Genomic DNA, 21,546 nt, shown 5'->3' on the forward strand with positions numbered 1-21,546 from the left:
CCCAGCAGGAGAGGCGCCGTGTCCGTGGACGGCAAGTCACAGTCAGTGGGACCCTCCTGTCGATGGGCATTGGGATTCTTCTGCACTGGGGCCGTTTGTCCACACCCAGGGCAGACTGAGGCTCAGCCTGATTGGAAATCTCTACTTTCCCAAAGTGGCAATGCCCAACCTTCACCACTCGCTACCCGCAACCCACAGGCAGGTCTGGCAGGGCCTGGGGCTCGAGACGCCTTGAGAAGGAATGGCTCTTGAGCTCTCTGCTCTGGAAGGACACACAGAGCCTGAAGGGTCACCCTCAAACGTGCCCTTTGGGGCCAGAGCCCCAGGTCTCCTACCTGCTCCCGTTAATGCCAGAGCTGTGGGCTCACGGTGGGTGCCTGGGACCTAACTCACCCAGGTTTAGGGGCTCAGAGCAGCAGCTCCTGGATTCCCCCAACCAGCTGCTGGGTTGTCTAATCCCCCCAGGACATTTATTTTGGCATCCACGCCCCACCGCAGGTGCCGGGATGTGCCCAGAGAAGGGGTGAGGACAGGGGTCCTGGAGTCTCTGAGTGGGGTCCGCTTGAGCCCCCAACCCCACACCCCTGCCTAGGCTGCAGATCCCTCTCCCGCCAGAGCGGGCACAGTCCCAGCCCTCGCACTGTGGCTGCGAGGCCCCCAGCCTACTAGCCCAGTCAGAGACCCACAGTTGCCAAGGTCAAGGTCGTTTATTGGGGGCACCACGCTGGGCAGGGAGTATGCACAGCATACGTAGCAGAGCCCTGGGTGCCAGCCCAGGAGCACCTAAAACGGTGCAGGGTAGGGTGGGGGGGTGGGGGGGTGACGGGTCACCCGGGTGACGGGGCGTGGCGGCCTGTGCCTGGGGGCACCCCAATGCCCCTCGACGTCTAGCAGACCCTCTGGGCCCCCAGCCTGGGGTGGGAGCGCGAGCTGCTCAGATCTTGGCCAGGGTGGAGTTGGCGTCGGCGTGCTCCTCTTGGATGGGGGTCCGGAAGCTGTTTCCACCTGGGGAGGAGGAACGAGCAAGAGGTGGGAGGTGGGTAAGGGTCTCAGCCCTTCGGGAGGCAGTCTGGACTAGGGCCACACTGGGTACTTACTGGGGGGCAGCCGCCAGGCTCTGTGGTGCAGGAGCAGGGCCAGCGCGGCCGCCACGGGGGCAAGCAGGCCCAGGCCCAGGCCCAAGACAGCAGCCAGCTGGGGGCCTGTGGGGAGGCAGGGTCCGCTGGCGGGGGGGGGGGGCCACCAGAGGAAGGNACCAGAGGAAGGACTCCACCCCTGGAGGACCTCAATGAGGGCAGAGGGCATCACCACCGCATCCCTCTCTCCCCACCCCCCTTCTCTTTTGGGTTGGGGGAGGGCCCTGCTGGGGTGAGGCCAGGCCCCCCTTACCCCTTGGGGGCTCTGTAGGGGGTGTGAAGGGCCCCTGTGAGGCCCCGGTCCAAGCCGTGGTGGGCTGGGTGGTGGGGTGCCAGGCTGGGGGGCCCTGGGTCTCCCACGGCAGTGTGGCTGGGGAGCTCCTGTCCTCGCAGACAGCATCCGAGCTTTGGCTGGCTGGCCTCACTGTACGCTTTCCCATCAAGGTACAGCTGAGGAAAGCAGGGGTGTTGATCAGGCCGGAGGCCCCCCACTCCCGCCGACTCCTCCCAGATGGACTGGATGGTCCCAGAACTGAGATAGGACCAGAGAGACGTGGGGAGCAATGGGAGATCCATGCCGGATCACCTCAGGCAGCATCACACTCCCACCCAGGGGACAGGCCAAGGACCCTGCCCAGGCCCCACACCCACAAGGGAAACTCGGCTACACCCGGGGCCGCCTGCCCCGCACCCTCATTCCCCATTTCCCCTCGCTCTTCTCCCCACACTGTCTCTTCCCAATATGCTCCAGCCTCACCTAACCCTCTCAAACCACCCCCTGCTCTCCTCCTGCCCCCACCGCGGAGTCCCCAGCCATGCATGAGCCGTGCTCTCTAACCTTGCAGGGCCTAGGATAGTCTCATACACTCCTCACTCCAGCCAGGCTGGTGGGAGAAGGCTGGACCAGGGCTGAGCAGGTGGGCAGCATGGTGGGACCGGGTCATGAGGGGACAAGGGCCCTTTCGGGGGGCAGGGACCAGGGGCCCCCCAGGTCACTCACTTGGTCCAGGGCTTGCAGGCCTGGTCATCACCTGGGGAGAAGTGTCCCGGTGGGCACGGGGCACAGTCTGCAACAAAGACAGCAGGACAGTCTCTCCACTGCCACCTCGGGGACCTGGACGCAGCTGCTGCTGCAGGCTAGTCCTGCAGGGCTGGGCGCTCACCCCCACAGCCTCCAGAACCTCCTCCCTGCCACGTTCCACCCACTGGCCCTGACCCAGGTGACCCCACACCCCTTCCTGGCTTAGCCTGTGTGTTGGGGGAAAGAACTTGGGACGACCTGGGGTTGGGGTGCAATGGGAAGTGAGAGCATGTCATTCTTCCTTCACTGCTCCCGGGGCCCCCACAGGCACAGACCCTGACCTCTCATGCACACGAAAGACCTCTCATGCACACACTGCCCACCCCCACCCCCGCCCCCACCCCCAGGCTTACCGACTCCGCGCTTGAAGCCGTCCTGGGGCTCCGTGCCTGGCTTACAGCTGCAGACGGTGTCCTGTGTGGCTGTACATCTCCGCTTGGCTTCGCTCCCACTTCCTGGGGGGTCAGATGAGGCAGGCACAGTGGGCGGGAATGCCAGGGCTGCCAGGGCTTCAGGGCAGGCTGGAGGACGGAGGCCAAGGGCTCCCGGACCAGCAGCCCCCTCGCAGCCGGGAAGCTCCTGGTTCTCTCCCGTCCCTGGATGCCATATTCCTTTTGGCCACGTGGCCCCTGGGACGCATCCCCGTGGCGGTTCCAGCCTCCCTTCCCACCTCGGGCCGGGCCCGCAGCAGGACCCTGAGTGGTGGTGGCGGTGGAGGTGGCGGTGGCATCCGGCTCTCACCGCCACCAAAGGCCCGCTGGCAGGCACGTGCTCCTGCCCGACTCCACGTGGTCTCAGCCCCCCTGGAAGGAGGGAGGGGCTTCTGGGGGGCCTCCATGGTGCAGCAGGCCCCACTGTGGTTTGGGGTTTGTTTCTGCGGCTGTGGGGACCTCCTGTGAGCGCCTGGGCGGGGCGACAGGGACTCAGGTGGGGGTCCCGGGATCCGGGCTGGGGTGGCGCTCACTCTGATTGCACTGTGTGCAGGGTTTGCAGGGTTCATAGTTTGTAGCCTCGTTGTAGAAGCCAGGCGGACACGGGAGACACTGGGTGTCCAGGCCTCCACTGCAGCGGCTCTCCATCCCATAACCTGCAGCGGGAGGCGGACAAGACTCAGCACGGCTTGGCACCCCCGACCCCGGTCCCGGAGGCCCACGGTCCTGGACCTGGTTGCAGGTTACCCACTCTATCAGCCTGAGTCCACTAGTCCACGACCCCCGTGTCCCGGGACCCCACCTGCATGTTCCCCTCTCCCCAACCCCCGTCCCCATACGTCTCCCACCCCCATGTCCCAGGTCCCCTTGTCCCCATAGGCAACCCTCCCCAACTCTGTGGCCAGGCCACTCACCTGGTGGGCAGTCATGACAGCACTTGCCGTCTTTGGGGTAGGCATTCCCCACACAGGTGAGCCCGGCTGCAGCGCCCAGCACAAGCCCCAGGAGTAGGAGGGCGGAGTGAGGCCCGCTGGGCCGCTGAGGCTCCACGAGCATCCTCATCTCCGCGGGCGGTGCAGGAGTCTGGGGTTTTTCCTTGCAGGATGTGGCTATAAGGGCTGCGGAGGAGGGGTGGGGAGGGAGAGAGGAGGAGGGGACCAGGAGGAGGGAGGCCCAGGAAGGGCTGGGGACCCCTGACCTGGGCTGGTGGCAAGAAGGCAGCTAGTCTGGGCAGCAACCCTCCAGGCTGTGGCTTCTCTCCTGCCCTGGGCCCCGGGGCCCTCGTCCCCTCAACTACGTCCACTAACCTCAGGCTCAGCCAGCTGGCAGCTGGGCACCAACCCGGCACGCAGACCTGGGGCCAAAGTGAGGGACCCACAGCCTCCTGACCCCTGCTAGGGCCAGCACATCTAGTCTGCACCCACCCCCCACACTGGACCCCTCTTGCCCCCATCGCACCAGGGACATGGAGCCCCTTTGGCTGGGCACACTGGGTACCCTCCTGCTGTGCCCAGCTCAACCAAGCCGTTTGGATGAGGCTAGTCTCCGGAGCCCTCCACAGGTTCACTCCTCTGGGGACCCACTCTCCCTGTACAGGGCCGGCAGACCCCCGGGGAGCAGGTGGCCACTCTCGCGATGCCCCCCACAAAAGGCTACATTTGCGCCAGTCCTCACCGCTCCCTCAGCAAAGGGGTGCACAGAGCACATGGGTAAACGCAGGCAGCACACCGGGTCAGGAGACAGGCCTCTCCGCTCTGGACCCTCTACTGGACATTGGCTCGGGAGGAAGAGCCACGGTCCGCAGACTCCAGAGCGTACTCCCTGGCCCGAGCATCCAAAACTGGCTCAGACTGAGGCCAAGAGCTCTGAGGGGCCTGTGCCTACAAGCGGAGCATGCAAGTGTGCAGGGGCACAGGCGTAAGTGGCGAGCACACGAGTGCACACGCAGGGGTCAGGAGCTGGCCTGTGTCCCCAGGTTCACGGGGTGAAGCCCTGACCTCCAACGTTTGGCTGTTTGGAGATGGGACCTCTAGGGTGGTGGTAAACTTCAGAGGGGGTCAGAGGGGTGGGCCCTGATCCCAAAGGGCGGGCGTCCTTCTGGGAGAGACCCCAGGAGAGCGCAGAGGGAGGCCGCGTGACGACAAAGGAGAAGGCAGTGTCGGGCACCAAGGACAGAGGCCTCAGGAGAAAGCAGCCCTGCCCACACTTGCTCTCAGACGCCCGGCCCCAGGACTGGAGACAATCGTCCACGGTACTGTTAGGACAGCGCCTGCCCTGTACCCTGGGTACAAAGTATGCCTGGGAGCATGTAGAATCCTGTGTGTGCGTGAGGCACGTGTGTGCGGCTGCTCCTGTGACGATGGGGGTGAGGGGTCCACCTGCACCCACTCTGACTCCCTGGCTGGGCGAGGGGCCGGCAGGACGGCCGTGTCCCCCCCAGGGGCCGGGCCAAGCCGGCCTCACCACATACCCGCCCTGGGCTTAGGGTGTCCCGAAAGCTCCAACGTAACAGTGAAGGCTGGGGTGACCCACAGATGGTCCCCCAGAGCACCTGCGGCCTCGGACGCGAGCGGGGCAGTTCCGGGGCAGGCGGGAGGGCCGTGTGCAGGGCTGCGGTGTATGGAAGCCTGCCCACACGGGCTCCGACATCACTGGGTGCCCTCGAGGCAGGGGAGGCTATGCTGTGTAGTTGGTGTACCTTTCACACCATAACCTTGAGATGAAATGAACCGTTCACCAGGTAATGTACAGTTTCAGGCGGAGGGCCTCGCTCAGGGAGGACAGCAGGGTGGAAGCTGGAAATCCCCCTGCCCGACTCCCCAACAACAGGTGAGAAAGCTGAGCTCCCCGGCCCACCTGTGGGAAATTCCTCCCCGGCTGTGCTGGGCAAGGCTGCCACGGCCGAGGCCACGGCCCACGACAGCTGGGGCGGAGGGAGAGGCAAGCTCTGCCAGCGGCAGGGGGCCACGCCGGGGAGGGGATCGCGGCGTCAGGCCGCCTGTTGTGCGCGTGTGCGCGCCCCCGTCTTCCGCAGACGGTGAGAAAAATCTTTTTTTTTTAAGTTGACAAGCTGTAGCCTCTGACATTGAGCTACTTGGGAGTCTGGTGGGCAGCACCCCCTCCAGCGTGCCCCTCTCCTTCTCTGGGGGCACGCGGCGGCTGCCTGGCCTCTGGTGGTACCGGCCCCCACCGCCCGAGGCCCTGCACACCTGGCCCACGTATCGGGCGTCTGTCACGCTGACCCACCGAGCAGACAACTTACTAAGCACGTCAGGCGCCTGCCCAGCCCCCATCCTGGGGGCCCAGCCGACCCCAGGCTCGGCCCGCACCTGTGCCGAGCATCACACAGCTGTTTGCTGCCAACACCCACGTGGGCCCGGCCACCATGGGGACCCCGCCACCACACACTCCTGTCCCTTCTCAAGTCTTTGTCTGCCTGGAAACCAGGGCAGGTGTTCCCGCGCCCCAGTTCCCCTACAGCAGCCCCACCCCACGCTGTGCGGAAGCCGCTCCCTGTGGCGAGGGCGGGTCACAGGGGCAGCTCAGGGCAGCCCCTCTGCCCACCCAGCTACAGCCCCCACCCGAGCAGGGCCCTCTAAGGCCTGAGTGGACCCACTAGCTAGAGGAGCGTCCGCTGAGACGCCACAGCCCCCGGCTCTGGGCGAAGGCGATGACCAGCACGGAGGGGTGCGGGGGCAGGGGGCAGGCGCTGAAGGCGGCAGCTCGGAGGCACGTGAGGTCAGGGACCCTCAGTCAGTTAAACTCCTCACAGCTCAATGCCCTCTGTCCCCACACACCACACAAGCACTGGGCACAGCTGACCCCCCAGAAAGGGCCTGGGACACCAAGTGTGAGAAAACAGGTCTGGTGGGACCTCCACCAATAGCCCTGTCCCATCCCCAGGCTCTCAGGCCCCCCCAGCCCGACCACAGGCTCAGTGAGACTCCAGGTCCCCTGGCCACCTCTGCTGCGTCCTCCACAGCCAGGCCGGCTGGAGCTCTGAGGTGACTCTTGGTGGACTCCTGCGTTCTCCCCCCAGCCCCTGCCCCAAGGGCTCGTCCTCAGTTCTTCCCTCTCTACCAGGAACTCCTGTGCCCCCCACCCGGCCCCTCCCAGGGGGTCTCACCCAGGCTCCAGGCTCCTGACTTTGAATCCGCAGCCCAGACCCTCAGCTCCCTGCAACGGCCCTCTCCCACGTACCCGCGGGCCTCCCCGTCGCTGAACACAACCCTCACATGCAGCCCCACCCAGGGGCCCGGTCCCTTCCACACCTGCCCCGGCAGGAGCCTGACCAAACCCTCTGTTCTCACCGAATCACCCACCTCAAAAGCATTAAGCAGAAGCCACCTAGCCACAAACGTTCCAAAATCATTTTATGGGCGTTTTTTCAACAAAGAAACGAAGCTGGGAGAAAAAGGCAACTCTATTTTAAAGTACACGAAGGAGATTCTCGTCACAAGTGTTTGTGTTTTCGGAGACGGGAACACTGCGGGAGCCCCTCCGCAGCGCCCCGGGAAGGGGCAGGCACCCCCCAGCGGCCGGCGACGGGCTCCCAGCAGAGCACATTCTAACACTACGTTCACGTCTCGGTTTTCAAGGAAACGGCAGGAGCTGCGTTACTTCCCACAGGTGTGGTGAGCCCACAGGGCCCTGATGCGGTCAGTGCCTTCACGGAACAGCACCCGGTTCTCAGAAATGAGACGCAGCAGTCACGTGGGACCCCCACGCACGGAGGGCAGCCAGTCCGCAGCTGCACCTCGGGACCCGGGCCCGCTCAAGCACATCCGTAGTAAGCCTGGACCACGGCTGTCGGGGCCACGGGAGGGAGGGAGGGCCGGCCGGCCGAGGCGCGTGGGGCGGGCGGCAGGAGGCGCGGGCTCAGAACTCCTCGTGCACGTTGCGGGCGTAGTCCATCAGTTTGCTGCCCGTGAAGAACTCACTGTACTTGAGGACCTCCTCGGGCTCCAGGTGCTGGTTCTGGTTCTCGTCGGCGATGGCGATCATCTGCTTGGCCTCGTTAAGGGCATTGTACTCGTTCATGGGGTCCATGTAGTCCTACAACGGTGCCAGGCACTGGGTCAGCACGGACCCTGGCCACCACGGCCCTCCCCAGAGCGCCCACTCCCAGGCAGCACTGGGGCCCGCTGACCTCGGGTGCCATCTCCACTACAGCGCCAAAAGTCCACACTGGTGACATGGCCATGAGACCCCCCAGCCCGGGGCAGATGCGCCCGCCCCCCGTGGATGCCCTGTCAGCAAGGTCACCACCTCCTGCCTCAGGGAAGCAGCTGCAGGGCTCTGACCCTGTCACCAGCTACAGAAAGCAACACCTTATTTAAAATACCCCATGGACTGACAATACAGAAGCAGCAAGAAGGGGATATGGGCATGTTCTGGAATGTTCTGGAAGGCAGACACCAGGCTGGAAGTGGCTCAGGGCCAGACAGCCTTCGCCTGTGTGGGCGTCTGAGACTCACTGCCTTCCATCCTCCTCATGGCACCCCTCATGGAAGGGAAGGGCCAGCCGGAGGTCAAACAGCCTTGAGTGGCTGCTGGGGGCCTGCCTGCCTGTCACGTGACACCTGGACAGAGGCATGGACATGGACTCAACGAGCAGCCCTTCGATCCTTGAACCAGATGTGTCTGCCAGCTATCAACAGGGATCAGAGAATTCTGGTTTAAAGAGAATGAGTCATCCAGCAACGGGGAAAAACAAGCCCACACAGCACCCACGCACCACCAGCAAAAACACCTCAGGGGAGATGGTGGATTCCAACGCAGCCCGCAGCCCCCGGTGCCCAGCATCCAGACAGCTGCCCACTGGGGAGCGGCTGCTTGGAGCCAGGAGAGGCCAAGACATCCTAGGCACCCCGACCAGGGGGCAGGCGCCTCACTGGGCTGCCCGCTTTCCCGCTCATCTTGGCTGAGTGCCACAGGTGACCATGCTGTCAGGCGAATCCCCCTCCCCTGCACACAGGGAGCCCACCTCCAGGTGCCACGAAGTGACACGGCGACCAGCCACAGCCTCCTTTCCACCGCAGCCCCTTGCCTCAGGCGCACCTGGAAGCCTGGGACCTGGGCCTGACCTCAGGTCGGGGGTGGGGGTCGCAGGCACCTGCGCTCACCTCCAGCTCCGCCATGGTCACGATCCCATCATGGTTGGCATCAATCAGTTCCTCAAACTCTTTTTTTCGGTCTCTGACCCAACTGTCATCGATGTCCTGGCCCTGCTGGTTCTCCACAGTGCCCACGGGCAGAGAGATGAATTCGGGCAGCGAGAGCTGCTTGTCACCGTCCTGGTCTGCAGGACAGGGGAGTGGACACTCAGACCTCAAGCAGACGCGGGACCAACCAAGCCCACCCAGAAGTTAACCAAACACGTTTGCTGCCAAATTTTCACTGTGTTAAATTTTAGCCTAAAGCAAAACAGGTGCATCTCATCTGGCCTGCTCGAGAGCCCGGTGGAGGCCAGATGGCCCAGGACACGGTCTGACCCTCCCTTACCACTATGCGGCTGCACAGCTTCCAAGACCCCCAGGCCGACCCGTGCCAGGAGGACTGCTGCAGGTGCACAGTGGGCCCTGCCCTCCAGCCCAGCTGCCAGCAGGGAGGCACTGCCCCCCAGAGGCTGGGTCACAGGCCAGGCCTCACCCAGGTCCCGGACAATCTCCTTGACCATGAACTTGAGCATGCCACGGCTGTGCTCGGGGTGCAGGAACGACAGGAACTCGTCCTCAGTCAGAAGAAGGTCTGAGGGGGGGTTGTCCGCCTGATACCAGCGGTCCTTGAGGTTCTCCAAGACTTCCTGTGCTGAGAGAGGCATACCCATGAGGACCCAGGGCACTTGCATGATTGGAAAAGTTCTGAGATGTGCTACCTGGATGGGAAGTCTGGCTCAGGACACTGTGGTGAGTAAGGCCGAGGGCCCTGCCGCTCAAAGGAGAGCTCAGCCCTCAGGGAGGCAGATGGTACAGAGCTCCCCAGACAGACACAGACCCCCCAAGACACAGGCACAGACTGTCCTCGGACGCAGACAGATCCCACAAGATGCAGACACCTGTGGACACAGAGCCCCCCCAAATTCAGGTACCAACCCCCCTCCAGATACAAACCCAGACCCCCCAAGACCCAGCTTTCCCCCCCTTGGACACAGCCCCCCACACACACAGGCTCAGACGCCCGCCCCCACGCAGCCCCCACCCTCAGCTCACTGCTGCTGTTTGCTCCTCGGGAGAAACAGAAAGCACGGTGTAGGCGGACCTACCCTCACCGTGCACCTACAGGAACAAGGCGCGACCTTGCTCCTTTCCATCTCTTTCACGTGCACTGGACGCGGAGGGCAGGGCTCTGGAGGAAAACCCAGCTTCCAGATATGACTCAAGCACCCCACAGACTCTCGCTGCAGCCCCCACTCTCCCTCCGTGGGAAGGCCCGGCATGGGGAGCAGGGCCCGGAGCTGGCCCCCACAGCCTCGCAGGCTCAGAGACTGTCCAGGTCTTCAACGGAGCGGCCGAGGCCAGGCGAGCAGGAAGAGCTGAGGCACGGAGATCCATCCACACCTTCACTGCAGTCGCTGGCACAGGGACGCCCAGGCCTCGGCACATCGCGACAGGGACACAGCCGCATCCCACACAGTACCCGCCACCTCAAGTCTCAGTGCCTTCTGATGAACAGAAGATGCGGTGCTGACCTACTTCTAACGGCAAATCCGCTTAGAGGAAGGTGGGAGTGGGTGGCCGCACCCCCGCCACGCACGGGCACAAGCGCAGACTCGCTACATCCACCCAGCCTGTGAACAGCGCCTGATGGAAAAAAACTACTCAAGGACTTCAGCGTGCAGTCACTGGAGATTTAAGGTGGCACTGAAGCCAACAGCAGGATGTCCACACACAGAGACAGACACAAGCAGGGACGCCAGCGGCACCAGAAGCTGGAGGGAGGCCTGCCACCAACCCCTGCAAGCCCCCGTCTGTGGTGCCTGGGGATGGCAGCCCCACGAGCCCCGAGGAGGCAGACTGCCACGTGGGGACTCCCGGGCCCACCTCTCAGCCCCCGCCTGCACTCCCCTGGCTTCCCAGACCCTGAACACAGCTCTTCACTTCCAATGCCCCAGACCTGCTCACCCACCCAAACTAAAGAAGGGAAGGAGGGGCCTTGAACACGTGCTGAGATGAAGGAGTCGACAGGCAGGCTGAGGCGACAGAGTTCACGTTCCCGAAGAACGGGTCCTGACCCCAGGCACACCCAAAGGAAAGGTGCTGAAGACAGACTAGCTCCTGAGAGCAGGCGGGGACGGGGGGGCCAGCAGTCCGCGCCCTAGCGGCCACCTCAGATGCTGGTGACATATCGCCAACGTTGGCAGGACAGAGGCCCCCCAGGACCCCAGATGCCTCTAAATACCACCTTCAGGGGACGGTCAGAACCACAGGGCAAACCATGGAGACGCAAAACAGAAACAAATATGAAAAAGGCAAACAACCATTTCAGGAGAAAAAAAAAATCACGTCCAAGGCACAGGGTTTAAAAAGGACAGAAGTAAAATCCTGGATGGCACCCAGGAAGCAGGGAAGGCCGAGGGCATCCGAGCCTCCGTGCCGCCCTGGAAAGGGGTCTGGCGCTGCGAAGTCACACGTGCACCACAGACAAACTGTGCAGGAGGAACAAAGGTGGAGGCATGGACGAGGTGCCCGTGATGGGCGGCCCCCAAGTGGACCGCTGGAAGGCTGGGGACTCAGACTTACAGGACGCTGCAAGAAAAGGGAACTACAGACCAGTGTGTCTCCTGCAAACGTGCCCCACAAAAGATCAGCAATTAAATCCGAAAACATGTAAGAAGAATCCGACCACGACCAAGTGGGACCCACCCTAGGTGCACAGGCTGGTTCAACGTCCGAAAATCACTTCACGTGAGCGTCACATCAGGCCGAAGAAAAATCACACGGTTGTTATCAACAGACACAGAAAAAGCATGACATAAAATCCAACGGCCATTCATGATCCAAGCTCTGAACAAACTAGGAATAGAGGAGAATTTCCACCACTGGACAAAGAACATCTACAGAAAACCTACAGCTTATATCAGCTTAATGGTGAGAAACCGGACACTCTTCCTCCAAGATCAGAACAAGAAAAAGCCCCTCCCAACACCATACTGGAGTCCCAGCCAATGCAGTAAGATAATAAAAAGAAATCAGAGGCACACAGATTGGGAAGGAGAAAACAAACTGTCCGTGTTCACAGATGTCATGATAGCCCGCATAGAAGATCTGAATCATACCAAGACCGCCGGCCAGAAGGTTAGCACAGAAAGGCCAGTCAATTCCCCGCACGCCAGCAAGGAAGGTGGGGAATCAGGATTAAGGACAAGCAGGAAAATACAAACAGAAAGAAGGAATGACTGCAACCGACAGAGGACAGAGGGTCCAGGACCTGAAACACGCGTGCTGGCACAGACAAGAGTGCCCACAGCTCACCTGAAGGCCCAGCAGCAGGGAGCACCTGCGGCCCGGGGCCACGAAGCAGAGCAGAGGGTGCCAGCACACCCACCACGCAGACACATGACAAACAGGGACGTGTCCCGGGGCCAAGATGCCACAGAGAAACTCCCACACACCCACGACCACCAGGAGAAGACACGATGGGACAAGCGTGGGAATGGTGACCCACCGTGTGGAGGAAGGACAGGACACGACAGGTGGCACACCAAACCTGACGCCCGGCTTGGCAGGGGCACCCAGGCAGGATCCAGCGAAGGGTGTGAGTATCCTTCAGCCGTGCTCTAGAAGCTAGCCAACACCCCAGCACACATGCACCCGTGAGGCTTTACAGGCTGAGGGGAGAGAGGCGCTCTGCCCGGTCGCCGGCCGGCCCCGCCCCACCTCCATGCCCCTCTCTCCAGATGCCTACCTGCCTCACCGCATCCCCCGCCAGGACCCTGTCCCAGCCCACAGACCAGCCTCCCCCCGCCAGCTCGAGCCCACAACAGGCCACCTGTTGCCCCCACGGCCCACCCGGGCTACAGGCCCCCTGGCGGCGCGCCACAGGACCCAGGCGCTCACTCTCCTCGTCGACTTTCAGCTCCTCGCCATTCTTGATCTTCTCCACAACTTCTTGCTCATTGTGGCCTTTGCTCACCAAAAACTTCACCTTATACTCATCCCACGACACACGACCTGGAAGAGAAGACTGACCTGCTAGGCTGTTTCACAACGGATGATTTTAGGAAGAGAGATGTCGTTGTTTTCAGACATCTGTCATAACCCTGCACTACGGGCCGGTGCAGAAGCAACAAGCACTGGAGTGGTGGCCTCAGCCCAGCCCCGCCCCCTGGCCCCGCACTTCCTCCGCCCTCTGCGCACACCGCCCTCCTCCTGGCAGCCCCGGGCCCACCAGGTGAGGGTGAGGTAGGCCATACCGTCGCCATCGGGGTCCACAGCGTGGAAGTGCACCTTGCTCTCCTCGATGGCCTCCTGGAAGTGCTCCGCCGTCTTCTCCATGATCCAACGCTGCATCTCCTTAGCACTGATCCTCCGGTCGGTGTTCACGTCCACCCTGCGGGCAGGTGAGTGACATCAGACGAGGCCTTAAGAACCCGGGACAGGACTGACAGACCAAAGGGTGGCCGGCAGGGCTCCACCACCACGGACAGGGACACTCTACCCAACAGTGAGGCCGGAGGTGTCAGGGGACGTCGGGGTGGCAGGGAAGGCTGGCGGTTTGCTCTGCAGCAGCAGCTTAGTGCCACTCCCCCAGCCGTCTGGGGGCCGCCGGCGGGAGACGGACTCGGCCCTTGCTCGTGACACTCAGCCTCGTCAACCCAAACCCGCACACCCCGACACCTGGGACAGGACCAGAGCTGCGAGGCCAGAGCAGAGTCATGTTTCATACGTGGGCACGGACGGCTAGACGGAGAAGCAAGTGCAGATGCAAGTGTGCACACGCGTGTGCTGACGCATGCACACGCGTGTGCACACCTGAGCTAGCAGTGCTCTGTGGATGCACGGCTCACACACGCGCGTGTGCGGACTAGTGCGTGTGTGCATGACCTAACACACCTATGTACACGCACGTTTGTGCGCACCCACACGGCATCGAGCCCCGCCCACCGGGAGGCCCTCAGGCAGGGACACCAGTTCCCAGATCCTGGCTTCTCGACACCCCCTCCATGAAAGAAACCAGGGCTCCCCGGAAATTGGCTGACTCTAGGGCTGAGGCAGGCACACGGGGAGCATCTGGGAGCACCAGCAAGTGAGAGAGTGCCGCCAACACGAACGATGAAAGCGCTCCCAACGGCCATGGCTGCAACACTGTGGGCAGCAAAGCCCCGCAGTGCTGGCTCGTGCCCAGAGTGCCCGACAGACTTCCCGGAGCCCCAGCCGACGCAGGGAAATGATGGCGAAATCCACACGTGGGGCACAGGAAAGCCTCCCACGGCATTCCAGATAATACCGTGGATCTCCCCTGCCACCCCCACACCGCGGGGGGCCCGGCTCGTTCCCACCCCCCGGAGGGCGACTGCCTCACTGAGTGGCCGCCAGAGAAGACAGGAGGGGGAGAGGAGACACCTGGCAGGCACCGCCGGGACCGGGTGACCAGGCCAACGTGCCCCGTGCTGCCCTACGGACGCCAGCGACCCCCTGAAAGCATGTGACGAGAGGGCCGCCTCACCGCTGCGGTGTTCTCCCCCAAACCCACAGCCCCACTCTAACCACCAGAAAACGCAACAGACAAACCCAAAATGAGGGACATTCGACACAACGCCTGTGCAGTCCTCCTCAAAACGGTCACGGTCCTGAAAAAGTAAGAGAGTCTGAGACACCAGCCCATCCCAGAGGGGACAAAGGAGCTGTGACACTCAATGCAGTGTGGGACCTGGACAGGGATGTTGGGGAACCGAGTGAACTCTCAAGTCTGCGGTGTTAGACAACAGGAACATAGCGCTACTGTTTCTCAGTTTCCACAAATGCACCGTGGTTACCTAATGTCGATACGAGGGAAAACTGGCTATCTTGAACATTTTCCTGTAAATCTAAAACCAGTCCAAAACGAAAAGTTTATTTATTTATTTATTTTATTTTATTTTTTTTAAAGATTTCATTTATTTGAGAGAGAGAGAGAGAGAGAGCATGAGGGGAGAAGGGTCAGAGGGAGAAGCAGACTCCCTGAGCAGGGAGCCCAATGTGGGACTCGATCCTGGGACTCCAGGATCATGACCTGAGCCGAAGGCAATCGCTTAACCAACTGAGCCACCAGGTGCCCCCGAAAAGTTTATTTAACAAACGTCGGGGGGGGGCACCTGGGTGGCTCAGTCATTTAAGCACTCAACTCCATTTCAGCTCGGGTCATGATTTCAGGGTCGTGGGATCGAGTCCCACGTCGGGCTCTGCACTCAGCAGGGAGATTCTCTCTCTGTCTCCGTCTCCATCTCCCCCAACAGGCACAGGCACGTACACGCGTGCTCTTTCTTTTTTCTAATAAATGAATAAATTTTTTTAAAAAAAGAAAGAAATGTTGTGACAGCATTACTTTAATCAAAACCAGGTCCTGAGACCACGTGTGACTGGGGCAGGGGGCCGGTGAGGCGGCAGTCGTGCTGCCGCGTCTTGAAGCAGGCACGGCTGTAGGCAGAGATCGGCGTGGAAACCAGTGCGGCAAGGGGCACTGCGCGGGGTTTCGGTGCTCCCCACCTGTGACCACGCAAGATGGGAGATGCATAACAACGGCACCTCCCGTGGACAGACAGGACCACACCCGAGAGACTGAAGAGCAAGCAGCCTGCAAGCCAGCCCCCGTCCTCCGGCTGGCCACACGCCCCCGGGCCCCATCTTCTGCACTCCAGCTGACGCGCTCTTCGCATCACGGCCCCTCTGAGCAAGCGCCCCCCTCTCCACACTGCACGTAGGCTGACAGGTGCCCAGGAAGAGGAGGCCCGGGTGCAGCCCGGAATTCAACCCTCCTCCCTGCCCACGCACAGACATCTGCACATCCAGCCCTCAGAGCCCCGCCAGGTGGGAGATTCAGGTGGGGCTCGACCTAGAAGGGTCTCTGAGCCACACCCCCAGCCCCCAAGGTCCCAGTCTCACGGCTGAATTTCTGGCTCCATGCTCTGTCATGACACCCAGCTATGTTCTAACCGGGTACGGAGCTGACCTTCGACAGTGAAGATGTAAGCACCGCAGGAAGGCATCGCGCCTCCCCACCACCCCCCTTGCTCCAGCGGCACGCACCTGCTCCCGGCCCTGAGTCGCTAGGCCACGTCCCACCCTCTCTGGATTCTGCCCCATTCCCATCCAAGGGGTCCAAGGGGCCCTGCCTGGTCCCTTCCCTTCCACAGTGCCAGCCCCTCTGGTGACCCCTTCCTCCTAGAGCCCCGGGCTCGTCCGCTGGACCCTCCGGACTCTGCAACACACCGAAGTGCCAAGGGCTCTAAGGCACAGACTAACTCCAGGAAGACCCTGCTGCTGGCTCAACGGTCGTTTCAACCTGTTTGATGGGAAGATCTTCTAACAGGTAAGATACTCCCAGGTTCACAGTTCCACAGCTACCTTGGGGCCCAGGGTGAAGCCACTCTCTCTCCCAAGGATGCCCAGCGCAGGCCTGGGTACATCCTCTTGCCTGGATTCAGCCCAAAGGCTGCCCGTGGGCACACACCTCGCCCCTGGCCCAGTGAGTGGTGCAGACCACCCTCTGTGGGCTGCCGGGAAGGCGGCTCTCGGTGTGGGGATGGCTGCTCCCAACAGCCCTGGGGAGAGCCCGGTGCCCTCTACGTTAGCTGGCCCAATCATGAGCAGATTACGCAGTCCAGCGTCGGCGCGGACAGCCTTCTGCTAGCGCCACCTGTCTCCTCACTCGGTCTCGACCCAGACCCTCCTGCCTCCAGCTGGTAGCCCATCTGCTACCCCACCCTGCCCCCCAGCACCCAGTGCACACAGCACCTCCAACAGGCAGGCCCCTGGGATCCCCCTCTCTCGCCAACACCGATCCAGGGAAACCCCATTAGGGCATCGTGTAGATGAAAGAACAGAACAGGTATCCCAAGTTCCTGCCTTTTGTGGGTCTCCCTCCATCCGACCACCAAGAAGGAGCCACCGTGGTCCCCAGTTTTCCTCCGCTCACCAGAAACAGCAAGCTTCCCTCCAAATGACAGTGACACCTGGATGCTGGGCAAGGCTTTAGTGCACTTCATCAGACCACAGTCACCAGTTTCTCCAACGCGGCCTCAGAGGGAGCTGTCCGGGGAAGCGCTCCCTCTCCCACCACTGCCTCCTGGTGGCTCCTCCTTTCTCCTGACCTCGGAACCCCACAGGCCCATGGTCCTCTCTCCAGACCTCTCATCCCGTGCCCAGACTTGGCCTTCCATCCCAAGGACGTGTGCACGCCTGCCAGATGCTCCCCTCCACTCCACTCAGTAACTGGGCTACCCAGTGTCTCCGCTCTGCTCGCGGAAGCCTCACGCCTACCCCACCCTCCCTCACCTCCACCTGCGGCTGCTTGGTCTCCTCCCACCCACCCACTGGCAAAACCTGCCATGCCCTTCAGCACACCCCACCCTCTCCCACATTACTGCACCGCCCCCTCAGCCCCACTGCCCTTCGTCTGTTCTCCATCCTCATCCCACCCTGGTCCTACGGGTGGACAGCACACAGCTCACTTCGTTCTTACCACGCCCAAGAAGCAGGGCTCTCAATACCCACTTTCACCGATGAGGAGGAGGCTGGCGGGCTCAGGCAACAGAGCCCAGGTCCAACTGCCGAGGGCCTTCTCCTGAGCCCATGTCCTGGCCACGAAGCCCCTCACCTCCCTCAGAGGCTCCAAAGCCACCAGGCCATGTGACCTCTGTGTGTGCTCTCAGCCAGCACACATGACCTGTGCGTGTGTCCAAGCCTGTGTGACACCTGTGTGCACTCAGAGTGGCTCCCACAGGAAAGTCAGCCCCACGAACGAGCTCCTCTCAGTCTCCTTCCCGGAACTGAGAGCCATGAATCCCGGGTCCTGACACATGACTGGGCCGCCATGTCACCAGTACCCTGGGAGCCTGACTCCACCAGGCCCGTGCTGGGCAGAGAGCCTCCTAAGGCATGGGCCCCCTGAGACCTGTGGACCCTGCCCAGCCCCAGCACATGGCCTGCATGAGCTTCGGCCACAGGTGAGCAAACTAGTTAGATTCTAGCAGCTCCCCAGGCCTGGGCACCTACTTGGAGAAGATGACCATTAGCTTCCTCCTGCTCCTCCGTGGCTCCGCGTCCTCCTCAAAGCCGTCCATGTCCTTCCCCAGGAAGACCTCCTGGTGGAAGTCTTTGTTGAGGTGCCCATCCATCTCTAGCTTCACCCCATTCAGGTGGTCCGGGGGCAGGATCTCAGGCTCCTCCTTGTTGCCGGCTCTCTCCCGAGCCGATGAGTGGTTGGCAGGCCGGGCAGACACGTCCATCAGAAGGATGACCCCCAAGAGCCAGAGGCAGTGAGGAGCCAGGCCACAGAGGGGAGCCTGCCTGGGCGCCATGGCCACCTGGGTCCAGACTGCGGGATGGTCCACAAGTGTGGCCAGAAGCTGGGAAGAGAGGGGCAGGGCAGGTGAGGAAGTGAGGCCTGGGGTCACAGCCTTCCCACCACCCCAGGCACTGAAGAAGGCCAAAGCCCATGGCTGCCAGACCCCAGCATGCAATTAAAGGTCTATAAAGAGGACACAGCCATCGTTCACTGGAGCATCAGCAAAGACTTCACTAAAGAGGCATTTACTTGACATGAAATGGAAGTGTTTGGTCTACGTGATACATACTGGACATACCACTTTCTCCTTTTCCAGGGCTACCCAGCACCACTAAACCTACCCCTTTTCAATGCCCACAGCTGGCATTCCCAGAACAGTCTCTCTCCATCCCTCCTGGCATCAAGAAGGACCCCAGAGTCACGGTAACTCATTCTCCAAATCCCAACTCAGCATTTGGGACCTCTGTGACCTTGGCTAAGTCACCTGGCCTCCCCAGCCTCAGTTTCCACCCTGAAACAGGAAGCCCCCTCCCCCACCCCAAGGCTTTGTGAGGACTGGGCCTGGTGCCAGCAAATCCCCAAACCCGCCCAGCAGGGCACCAGCCCCTTCGACCTTCCCATCTCAATGACCTCTGCAGATGCGCGCGCGCACACACGCACACACACACACACTCAACAAGTACACACATGCACACAAATGCATGCACACGCACACACCTACACGTATATACCCACATATACATAGGTGTGCACACACACACCCTTGCTTGTCTTCACCCAGGAGCAACAGGAAGTCTGTCATCCTTGGTATGCCTGGGCCCGGCAATGAGGAAACAACGCCACCCTTCTGTCCACTCCGCCACAGTAAGGATCCCAGGGCCACAAGCACTCGGCCATCCCAGCCTTCTCCCACATCCAGCTCCTGCCACCCAGGCCTACCTGCTTTCCCTCACGCCTACCAGGTTCCTCCAGATTCCCTTCTGGAATGGCCTGGAATTCCCTTCTGGCTGGCGCCAGAACAGGGCCCAGTTGCCTGCCCAGTTCCCTGCTCAGCTTCTCATGGGCCTTCACGCTCCACACTCCCCAAAAGGAACTCCAGCTCCTTCTTGACCTTTACTTAACCTGTTCCTCTCATAGTCTGTCCACCTGGCAAACACCTGGTGGTCCTTTCAGGTGCAGCTGAGGCCCTCCTCCGGCAGTCTATACAGGGAGGAACAGCAGAGGGAAGCCCACTGGTACCCAGGGTCCAGGGGTGGTGGCCCTGGACACACACGCTGCAGGCCAGAGTGCCATCTGCAGCCAAGCTGGGGCATGGCAAGAAGCACAGGGCCTTCCATGAGGCACAGCAGACGTCTATGCGGGCCAGCAGCACAGCCACCACACCACAGCCCGAGGGCACACAGTGCCGGCCAAGGGGGCTTCGGTTGGCTGGTCTGGTAGCACTAGCAGATGCCACCCCTTGCTTATTTGATGCTTCCTTTTGAACCTACCTGCTCCAGAAGGGCATTATTCACCTGCCAGGTGACACCTTTATGCACTAGTCTTCTGAACCTACGCACTATCTGGACCCTTCAACGAGACTGCTCTCTGAACTCTCCTGTCTCATTCCTTTGAAGGAGTAACCCTCACAGGGCAGCGTACATCCCTCTTTCCAGGTCTATGGAGCCTGCGATATCCCCGATATCCCCACAGGCACTCGAGCCCGCCAGCTGCCCCACGGCGTTCCGTGCTGGGACTGCCCTGAATCACATCTACTGGGACACCACACCCTCCTCCCTGCACCGTCCCAGCAGCTGTCACACTGTCCACACAACTGAGTGAACACGTACAGGGGTTTCTGCCACACCGCAACATGCGTGTTCCTGAAAACGTCAGTGCTCTGCACAAGCGCACAGTAAAAAGTACAGGGCCCGTGGGAACAACACAGGGCACACATCTCAAGACCAACACAACTCGATATAAACAGACCAGGAGGAAACCAGTAAGTGGGGTCTGGTCAGGCACCCGCAGCCCCAGCAAGCAGCTTGGGGGTATTAAACTGAGTGGAGATGCCATGGGGCTGCCCCTAAGGTGGGCCCAGGGGGAAAGGCACCTGCCAGAAGCCAGGACTTGCACAAGCCTGCGGTCACCAAGGGTTCCTTTCCTGCTGGAGTGGAATTCTACTCCTGCGTCCCAGCTCTCCGGCCTAGGAAAGTGTTGCGCAAACCAAGATGACCTCCCCTGACATTAGTATCGCTCTCACTGACTGTGGCCATAAAAACACATATCATGTCCAAACAGACTGTACTTTGCTCCCTGAAAAAACAAAGTCAATTCCTTACTTATCTTCATGGGTAGGACGCGAGCTTCTGCACAAAAGTAACCCCAAAATAACCACACAGCTATCAGGAGGTCAAGTGAGACTTCCTCCTCTCCCTTTTCAGCAGTTATTTATCTTAGCGGCGTGGTCAACAAGCCAACCAGCGCTCGGTTCCTCACCCTCCGCCTGCCCCGCACCCCTCCCCCCACCGCGATCTCACAGGCAGGGGCTTGGCTGGCTGACCAGGGAATCCCCATCCTCCAGAAGCGACGTCAAAGGAGAGTGGCGACACCACCCCAGGGGCCCAGCTCAAGTGCAGGCGACATTTCTTGGCCATCCCGGGGTGTCCGGTCTGGCGAACCTAGATCTCTTGCCGTTAAAGAGGCGAACGCTTCATCTAAAAGCTCTGTCACCGCTCTTAGGAGTCGCGCTCGGCGTTGATAACAACTGCCACTGACTGAGCCGGAAACCAGGAGCTTTACACACACGATTTCAAATCTTCCCCAAGTCCCACCAACTAGGGCACCTGTTACGGACGAGGGGACTGAGGTCACCCCGCTGGCAAACACCGGGGTCCAGCCGACTCCCCTGCCCACCGGTCCCCCTCAGCCTCAGTTTCCCGGCGGCAGCCGTCGGTGAGAGCAGAGGACATGAGCCCAGGGTCCAGTGGCCCGAGAGAGCGTCTGCAGGCCTCCTGACGCCCCCTGCCTCCGGGCCCTCACTCACCAGTCTCCCTCCCCTCGCCCAGGATCCGCCGAGCGGGGCCCGAGCGCCCGTGACGCCTCCGACGGCCCTCGCCTAGGCCGCGGCCATCTTTCTTCCGGGAAGAGGCGGATCAGGAACGGCGGGCGCGACCTCACCGCGACGACGCTGGCGCCGCCATCTTTCCTCCGGGCGGAAGTGGCCGCGCGGCCCCCTCCCGGACAACCAATGAGCAGGGCACGCGTGCCCACGTGACAGGCGGACACGTGACAGGCAGCGCCTGGCCCTCCGCCTCCGCCGCCGGTCGACGCGGCCTGCGCGCCGGCTTCGGGACCTCGGGGGCGCTTCCCGCACGCGCGCGGGCCATGAAGCTGCTGCGGCGCGCGTGGCGGCACCGGACGGCGCTGGGTG

General features: G+C 61.8%; 3 protein-coding genes across 7 annotated transcripts in view; 1 reads left to right on the forward strand and 2 right to left on the reverse strand.

Moving 5' to 3' along the window:
• Positions 1 to 695: 695 nt before the first annotated feature.
• On the reverse strand, positions 696 to 6,874 carry TNFRSF4 (TNF receptor superfamily member 4). Of its 2 annotated transcripts, none has more exons than XM_011237921.3 (7): positions 3,563 to 6,874; positions 3,182 to 3,304; positions 2,571 to 2,672; positions 2,137 to 2,203; positions 1,390 to 1,586; positions 1,098 to 1,202; positions 696 to 1,005 (listed from the first exon to the last, which is right to left on the reverse strand). In XM_011237921.3, the coding sequence occupies exons 1-7, from the start codon at positions 3,708 to 3,710 to the stop codon at positions 935 to 937; spliced, it is 813 nt and encodes a 270-aa protein (XP_011236223.2). In that variant the 5' UTR covers positions 3,711 to 6,874; the 3' UTR covers positions 696 to 934. The 2 variants fall into 2 exon arrangements, with proteins under 2 accessions (XP_011236223.2, XP_034526963.1); XM_034671072.1 differs by having other exon boundaries at positions 1,390 to 1,668.
• A 130-nt stretch (positions 6,875 to 7,004) lies between these two features.
• SDF4 (stromal cell derived factor 4) lies at positions 7,005 to 21,316 on the reverse strand. Of its 4 annotated transcripts, none has more exons than XM_002929823.4 (7): positions 21,160 to 21,316; positions 17,843 to 18,195; positions 13,063 to 13,199; positions 12,707 to 12,820; positions 9,300 to 9,458; positions 8,774 to 8,949; positions 7,005 to 7,703 (listed from the first exon to the last, which is right to left on the reverse strand). In XM_002929823.4, the coding sequence occupies exons 2-7, from the start codon at positions 18,145 to 18,147 to the stop codon at positions 7,527 to 7,529; spliced, it is 1,068 nt and encodes a 355-aa protein (XP_002929869.1). In that variant the 5' UTR covers positions 18,148 to 18,195; positions 21,160 to 21,316; the 3' UTR covers positions 7,005 to 7,526. The 4 variants fall into 4 exon arrangements, with proteins under 4 accessions (XP_002929869.1, XP_034526960.1, XP_034526961.1 ...); XM_034671069.1 differs by having other exon boundaries at positions 12,659 to 12,820; XM_034671070.1 differs by lacking the exon at positions 21,160 to 21,316 and adding an exon at positions 20,227 to 20,356 and having other exon boundaries at positions 12,659 to 12,820.
• The window catches only part of B3GALT6 (beta-1,3-galactosyltransferase 6), a 3,594-nt gene continuing 2,034 nt past the window's right edge, over positions 19,987 to 21,546 (forward strand). The window contains exons 1-2 of the mRNA XM_034672023.1: positions 19,987 to 20,204; positions 21,236 to 21,543. Of these exons, the coding sequence (XP_034527914.1) occupies positions 19,987 to 20,204; positions 21,236 to 21,543 (526 nt within the window). The remainder of the gene's footprint in view (positions 20,205 to 21,235; positions 21,544 to 21,546) is intronic.

The sequence above is a fragment of the Ailuropoda melanoleuca genome, chromosome 11 (genome assembly GCF_002007445.2).
Source record: "Ailuropoda melanoleuca isolate Jingjing chromosome 11, ASM200744v2, whole genome shotgun sequence".
Lineage (NCBI taxonomy): Eukaryota > Metazoa > Chordata > Mammalia > Carnivora > Ursidae > Ailuropoda > Ailuropoda melanoleuca.

Coding starts and splice junctions, on each gene's coding strand:
- TNFRSF4 (XM_034671072.1), bottom strand. CDS start 3,710: ATGAGGATGCTCGTGGAGCCTCAGCGGCCCAGCGGGCCTCACTCCGCC. Junction 3,305..3,562: donor CTGTCATGACTGCCCACCAG/GTGAGTGGCCTG, acceptor CTCCCGCTGCAG/GTTATGGGATGGAGAGCCGC. Junction 1,006..1,097: donor AGCCTGGCGGCTGCCCCCCA/GTAAGTACCCAG, acceptor CCTCCTCCCCAG/GTGGAAACAGCTTCCGGACC.
- SDF4 (XM_034671069.1), bottom strand. CDS start 18,147: ATGGCGCCCAGGCAGGCTCCCCTCTGTGGCCTGGCTCCTCACTGCCTC. Junction 8,950..9,299: donor GGAGATTGTCCGGGACCTGG/GTGAGGCCTGGC, acceptor CCTGTCCTGCAG/ACCAGGACGGTGACAAGCAG. Junction 7,704..8,773: donor TGACCATGGCGGAGCTGGAG/GTGAGCGCAGGT, acceptor GCACCGTTGTAG/GACTACATGGACCCCATGAA.